The 7,353-nt window shown below is 41.5% G+C and overlaps 1 protein-coding gene across 3 annotated transcripts; it reads left to right on the forward strand.

Moving 5' to 3' along the window:
- The first annotated feature begins 911 nt into the window (after window positions 1-911).
- Window positions 912-4,996, forward strand: LOC100193374 (Splicing factor, arginine/serine-rich 2). Of its 3 annotated transcripts, NR_183552.1 has the most exons (7): window positions 912-1,122; window positions 1,941-2,098; window positions 2,589-2,666; window positions 2,928-3,035; window positions 3,228-3,392; window positions 3,508-3,636; window positions 3,732-4,996. NR_183552.1 is itself a non-coding variant. In NM_001138504.2 (6 exons), the coding sequence occupies exons 2-6, from the start codon at window positions 1,947-1,949 to the stop codon at window positions 3,856-3,858; spliced, it is 651 nt and encodes a 216-aa protein (NP_001131976.1). In that variant the 5' UTR covers window positions 912-1,122; window positions 1,941-1,946; the 3' UTR covers window positions 3,859-4,996. The 3 variants fall into 3 exon arrangements, 1 of the variants encoding a protein (NP_001131976.1); NR_183551.1 differs by having other exon boundaries at window positions 2,589-3,035; NM_001138504.2 differs by lacking the exon at window positions 2,928-3,035.
- The last annotated feature ends 2,357 nt before the right edge of the window (window positions 4,997-7,353 follow it).

Consider the following 7,353-nt stretch of genomic DNA (forward strand, 5'->3'; position numbering starts at 1 on the left):
AGTAGGGTTTTCTCCGGTCTGGACTTCGGTCTCCTGACGCAGCGGCGGGAATATTGGAGCGTGGATTGGGGACACCGAGGACGCGCCGCTCAAATGCCGATTGCGACTGGATCGACAGCGAGCGGCGAGGGGCTGGAAGAGTCGTCGGGGATGGAAGAGTCGGCGGAGATTCCCGGAGTCGGGGCGGGGTTGGGGTTTTGCGGTTATGGAAACTGAGCCGGGAGCAAAGGAGCTAATCGCGGAGCACGTCAGTATTTATATAGAATCTGAAAAGTCGGCCGACTGTGAATGCACGTGCGTTCATATTTAGCTGGGGCTTCCTCTAGCTAAATAGATCCCAGGGCTCTAAATACATATAGTGGGTGTATATATATATATATATATATATATATATATATATATATATATATATATATATATATATATATATATATATATATATATATATATATATATAACCTTTCCTATTTTAAATAGCACTCCATCTGTTGTAAACTATATAATATATTTCACCTTTTCCAGATATTTATAAATTGTGATATGCACTTTATATATAGAGAGAGAGAGAGACCCACAATAATAAAATAATATATCTTAAAAAAGTTAAAATATCTTATAGTTTAGGATGACAAGAGTATATCTTTACAAAAGATTGGAAGTCAATCGTTACCATGGATGTTTAGACGTCCTACAATTGGACCGTGAGAGTTGATTTTTTTTTCAAAAAAAGTTTTTCTCCTCAAAGAGTCATTTGGAAAGGAAAAAAGAAAAAAAAGTTCCTTCCAACCCAGAGAACCTTGACCTTGTTTTGGGCTTAATCCCATGATCTACAGGCCCACGCCAAGACCGAACCGAGCATAGCTCGGCCCGCCCACACAAACTGTTGCACCAGGCAGCCCAAATCCCCGCCCACCCTTCTTTCACACACCCGTCGCGCTTTCGGGCCTCGGAAGCTTCCGGAGACAGGAGACAACCAGCCGCTCCCCCCCCCCCCCCCTCCCCCGTGCCCTAGACAAAGAGGAAAGGTACGCCTCCGGTTCCAGAGCGGAGAGGATTGCGCCGCCTGATTGGCGATTGCTGATAGTCTGCCGCCAGTGCCCTCGCCCGATTTGCTCCGCCGAGGTAAGCGCTGCGGTGCACTCCCCGTGGTCTTCCCCGCTTCGAATCTGACGCGGTCGGATGATGTTCGTTATGCGTTCTGTCTAGTCGATTCGGTCTGTCGTTTCTCCCTGTCGAGGAACCATAGTTCGTTATCGCGTTGCGGAAGGTGGACCGTCGTCCTGTTGCCTTGGATTTAGTTCCTTTTGGGATTAGTCGTCTGTGAGGCGGCATCGTTGGAGGAGGGCCGTATGCGTGCTGAAGCTGTTATTTCCCACCCGGAGTGGAGGGTGGGATGGACGGCGGTAGATACGTGCCGGCAGAATCTCCCAGTAGAATTGCGAAGAGGAAAAAAAGAAGGAAAACTATCTGCCTCAAACAAAATATGCACAACACTTAAATATGTTATTAGTTGTATTTGCTCATACAGATTTACAGATACCTGTTCTTTCCTATGCTTATGGACTGTAATACTGCATAGGTTCATTATAGATGACATGTGTGCATGAGCGTGTCTTAAGCAACAGTTTCTCAAACCTGATTCTATTGGTCAAAATACGGGATGGAGTTGGATTCCTTGCATATATAATAAACAACTAAAGAAGCAAGCTATTTACAGCACGCATTTTTTTCTTCTGTTGTCCAATTAGCTTTTAGTGTAGCCTACTTACATTAACTAGTTAATAATTTTATGCTTCGGTGCCTGTTTGAGTATATATGTATTCGACATAGCCTTGATTCTTTTCTTAAGTGGGTCTGGTATGTAAATGCATGGTTTTGATGGACATAATTGCTATTGTGCCAGTTCTAACGAATCTTATTGTTTTCTCTTGGCTTCTTAGAACAACATGGGGAGAAGCTATAATCACAGTCCATCGCCACCAAGAGGCTACAGGAGAAGAACTCGCAGCCCAAGTCCTCGTGGTCGGTATGGAGGCCGTGATACTGATAGGGACCTCCCAACTAGTCTTTTGGTGAGGAATCTTCGTCGGGATTGTAGGTAAGATTTCCCCTGCTCCTGGATCAGTAGTAGAATGGATTTTCTTTGGTGCTGCTGTCAATAGTTATTGAATTGGTAAAATAGGTAATTCATTCTAATATTTGAACTTGTCAGAGGGAATATAATTAGCAGGCTTGTAATTGGTAATTTCTTAGTTTCTTAAGACTTATAGCATTTTTTCTTGCAATGAAAAAAAACATGTTGATCTTTGTTTTTTCAAACTGGTCCCATGTAATGTTGCTCCTGCTCAGAACATATAGAAATTGTAAATATACAGTTCTGTCTAGCTATTCAGAGGGGTTTGTAATGCATTCTGCTTCGTAAGTTATGCCTTAACGAAGCGTACCCCTCTTGATTTTACTGAGTTCTTTTGTTGCAAATCCCTTTTTGTTTTCCATGTTTATGAGGTGCTTCCTATTGCATATAGCAATGAGAATGGATTATTCTTTGATACTTCACTACTGTAACTTGGCTGTTATCACAACTGTAGGCCTGATGACCTTCGTAGACCATTTGGAAAATTTGGCCCCGTTAAAGACATATATCTGCCAAAGGATTACTACACTCGGTAAGGTACCTTGACTTAATTATTGTGAGTGGGTGTTTGCCCATGGACACCTATGTGCAACTTGGAGATCTCTCCCTGAACTTTATAGTACACTAAAGTATATTTGCTCCAGAACAGGATTATGATTGTTGTTGCTTGTTTTTAACATATTATAAGCATGTTCTTTACAGATTTTTAATTATTATTCTCTGTATCGTATGGTTTACACTGGGTTGCTTTACGCACCCCCTGAGATTAACAGTGAAAGTAACTTTTTTGAAGACGCAAGTCTTAAGAGTACTATTGAAGAAAAGGAAGAAATAGAGGTTTAAAGAGATATGCAAGTTATGAAGAGTTTCAAGTGTATCTCTAAACACTGATGACTGCAAGGTCAGCAGCTTAGTGCCTGCTTTACCTTTGAGATTGATTTGTGTATCGACTGAAATTGATTTGTTTGTATCACCATTCTTGGAAGGAAGAGTTCGCAACATCTTGATTTGATTGTCTCTGCAGGGGTCTTCTCCTTAATGGTTCTGAAGCATTGTTGCTTTTAGTGAAACACTAATTTGCTTTCTGTTTCAGGGAACCTAGAGGATTTGGGTTCATCCAATACTTTGATCCTGAGGATGCTTCTGATGCAAAGTACTATATGGATGGGAAGATGCTGCTTGGAAGGGAAATTGCTGTTGTTTTTGCAGAGGAAAACAGGAAGAAGCCTTCTGACATGAGGGCCAGGGAAAAAATAAGGTAACAGTTGTCTTCCCTTTGTGATACCCATTCTATAACCGTGTACACTATCATTCTGCCATAGCATTTTAAGAGGCAAAAGCTAATTTACTTGTGCAATTTTTTACTTATGTAGTGGCAGAGGCCGTTCTTATGATGGGAGGTTGCGCTCAAGGTCACCTGGGTTGAACGGTTCTCCTAGGGGTAGATCACGGTCCCAAAGCCGAAGCTACTCGCCAGCACCTAAGCGAAAGCACTATTCAAGGTACGAGTTGCTGCCATCCTTTTATATGCTGATGAAAACTCCATGCGCTCGCAGTGTCCCAATCCAATTGATTGGCTCACATACCATCTTGACAGGTCCCCGGCTCCTCGACCTCGGGAGAGATCTTTGTCGCGTTCCCCAGCTGTCAACAGATCAAGGAGTGCAAGCCCCATTGTTAGCAGGTCTCCTCATAGGCAGGGGTCTCTTTCTGTTAGCGAGTGAGGTATCTCAGGGCTCTGTATGACTATCTTGTCGCTGTTATGCTGAACCATATATGTTTCAGATTATTTTTGTTAGCACCCTCGTGTGTACTCTAGGATATCTGAACGTCTACTATGTATTGGGTATTTCCAAAATCTCTGATGAGTGAAGTGAGTTGTGAACCAATGAACCTTGAATCCTTGATGTTCGACGTGCTGACCAGTGCGCAGGTGCTTATGTGGTATGAACTATGAAGTTTTTTTTCTTCCTCTGCAGCTGATATGGCAGCGTTCAGGCATTCATGGGCCATCCAATCGCCTGTCTCATTGGAGCAGGTGAGCTTCTCCAATAATGTGTCCGTGTTGCAGTTCCTCATTTCCTTCTTCTGAATTGCAGGTCTCAATGAAGTTTGCAGTTGCACGTTTGCTTTTGTGTGGTTTATTTATCGTTGTGGTGGTACCCTTGGATGTATTGTTACACGCGACAGAGCCCAGAAGCTGGGTCATTGTTCTGAACTTCTGAAGCAGATGGAACGGAAGACTCAGGGCTGATAACCTATCGCCGAGACAGACACTTCACAGACAATACTAGCTGCTGTGGCAGCAAACGAACAAAAGCAACGTTTAGTCGAGTTCAGATCTGACTCGTGGACCGTGAGTCACTTTGACCCTTCGGATGGGTATCTAGAAGCAATTTAACGAAGCATTGGTTCCCCCTTGTTTTAATTAATCTAGCAAGACAAGAGGCGACCTGCTGGTGGCATCGGTCTTCGATTGGGGTCTGCGCGTGCTCAGATTGTCCGCCTTGTGAGGTCCAGGAGTAGTAAATGTTATTTATACACCGCGCGCTGCATAAAACCGTGTTGACCTACATGTTTTATGGGAGCGAGCGAAATACAACCACCACTACTAGTAGTACTTTACTGTAATATCGAATGGAAAATTTGATGATAGAGGGTCTGGTGGGACGACGAGTCTTTGTTGTCTGACTGGCTGGTTTAATTGTAGTCTGTCCTAATTTTAAACTCGTAAAGTTTTAGTTAGGTGGGCCGTCAGCATCTGCTGCATCGATGCTTATGTCTAGGGCTGTAGGCGTCTAGTAAAAGAGCATTTGCACCGTAGGAGTAGAGTATAACATTACCAATAGTTATGTAAATTTAGCATCTTAAATTATTATAGAATTTAAGAAGTTGCTAAAACACTATTAGAAAAATGACTATGCTCTAACAGTTTTTTATTTTTTGTTTGCTAATTTTTAAAGTTGTCGACATCATAAAGAAAAAAACTAGGTAAACTTGTTTTCTTAGAAGGTCAAAGCTATCGATGGAAGACTAGATGGCCGTGGTGATGACAAAGACAACACATGATGTGCTCTGATGGCGTCTCGGCAAAAGAGGTTGTCTAGCAGTGATGGCGTCAAGACGTCTATGCACTAGAGATAGATTTATGGTTAACGAGCCTGTGGGGCGACGTGAGACGGTGGCCCAAGTATGTGTGGGGCGACGTGAGACGGTGGCCCAAGTATGGTATTCACAGTGAATTTAGTACCAACATTGATTTAGAGAGTTCTAACAAGGTTGGTAAATATAAGGATGAAATTAGGTTTTATAGAGAGTTTCAAAATTTAGGGACCTATTTTATATAACTGTTGGGGAGAAGAGTTTTTCTCGAAAACTATTTAAATTTATATTTAGGGGTTGTTGGAGATACTCTAACCACTATAATTACATGCGGGGTGGAGTAAACATGCAAGAGTAGGAGTAAGGGCCTGTTTGTTTACCCCCAGATTATATAATCTGGATTAAATAATCCTAAGAGGCAAACAAACAGTCCAGCTTATTTACCCAGATTATATAATCTAACCCATTGGATTATGATAATCCATAAGCAAGTGAGGAGGTGCTTATTTCAGATTATTTTTTTCTCACTTCCCCACTACCCTTTCAAGTTTCCTAGAAATTACCCACCAATGCCATCATCTCACCCTAGTACTAGTCAATTTGGGGATGAAGAAGGTGACATGAATGCCTTCCGTGATAATATTGCTAATGCAATATTTGCCAATGTCAATTGAATTATTTTTTTCAAATTATTTATGTAATAAATTATGAATACTCAGAAACGTTTGTTACATTGTTCATCTCATATATGAGTTTCAACCTAGTACAAATATAGAGGGCATTCTTGTTTTCCTCATACAAAAGAATCCTATTAACAACTCAAATAATCTGGGTAAACAAACAGGACTACTCAGATTATATAATCCAGATTATATAATCCTCCAAAAATAATCCAGATTATATAATCCATGGGGGTAAACAAACAGGCCCTAAGGTAGGCGTAGGGACTGGGAAGGGCCTGACACGGGCGGTCGGCACGCGAGTCACCCACTTCGCTTTCAGCCGAAGTTAATTCGAGCTTTATCTTATGTCCAGCTTTAAACCTTTAGAGTTAATTGTTAGACAGCTAATAGATTGTTAGTTAATTTTAGCTGAGTTGAATCAGCTAACAACTAATAGTTGAGAGTTATAGTTAATAATTAGCTAGTATATTAGCTAGCTCATTCTAAATCTCTTATCTAAATTATAGCTATTAACTATTAGTTTTAGATGTTTAGAATATGGTCTTAGAAAGAAAGAAAGGAAGGACACGGAGAAATCATGATTCTTTTGTTACTTCTGCCTATAAAATTTTTAGGCCTCGACACAAAACTAAATATACGTGAGAGCTCTTTATTATAATGATCGATATCTAAAGAGTCTTCTTGTGTCTATGTCACTACAGTAAACGGAACAACGTCCGACGGCCAAAACCGTCGGACATAACGATTAAACCGTCGGAAATAGGTTATCTCCGACGGGAATGACTTATCTCCGACGGCTTTAAGCCGTCGGAGATAATTCGTCGGAAATAGTGCAATGTCCGACGGCAGCCGTCGGACATAAGCTATCTCCGACGGCTGCGTGAGCCCGTCGGAAATAGTAAATCCCAACCGTTTTACCGGTCGGCCTGTGGGCCCCACAATCTTACGTCCGACGGCCCGGCGCTAAGCCGTCGGACATAACAAATGGTTATGTCCGACGGTATAGAATGACGTCGGACATAAGGAATGGTTATGTCCGACGGCTACCACTAGGCCGTCGGACATAACAAATTACAGAATTTACACAAAATTCTGTTTTTTAAAAAATCTGACATTTACAAAACAAAAACAGATTCATACACATATACACATTCACATTCACAATCACAAATATACACATTCTAATAAGTATTCACAATCACAAATATTCTCACATAAATATTAACATTCACAAATTTAACATCAACATATAGGTTCGACGGTTGTTGCAAACTGAAATTGTGTCTCACAAACAAGTATTGCAAAGTGTTTCATAAATAAACATCACGACACATCAATCATATCCATCGTCTGGATGGTTCGAGTAGCCACCTCCTCCGGCTGGACTCTGCGTGTTGAAAAGGTTGTTGACCCACGAATGTGTTGTGTCGTCTT

Source organism: Zea mays, chromosome 9, assembly GCF_902167145.1.
Source record: "Zea mays cultivar B73 chromosome 9, Zm-B73-REFERENCE-NAM-5.0, whole genome shotgun sequence".
Classification (NCBI taxonomy): Eukaryota; Viridiplantae; Streptophyta; class Magnoliopsida; order Poales; family Poaceae; genus Zea; species Zea mays.

Excerpts from the sequence above, each read along its gene's own strand:
- LOC100193374 (NM_001138504.2), top strand. The coding sequence starts at position 1,947 with ATGGGGAGAAGCTATAATCACAGTCCATCGCCACCAAGAGGCTACAGG. Across the intron at positions 3,393-3,507 it reads AGGGCCAGGGAAAAAATAAG|TGGCAGAGGCCGTTCTTATG; the intron begins GTAACAGTTGTC and ends TTACTTATGTAG. Across the intron at positions 3,637-3,731 it reads AAGCGAAAGCACTATTCAAG|GTCCCCGGCTCCTCGACCTC; the intron begins GTACGAGTTGCT and ends CCATCTTGACAG.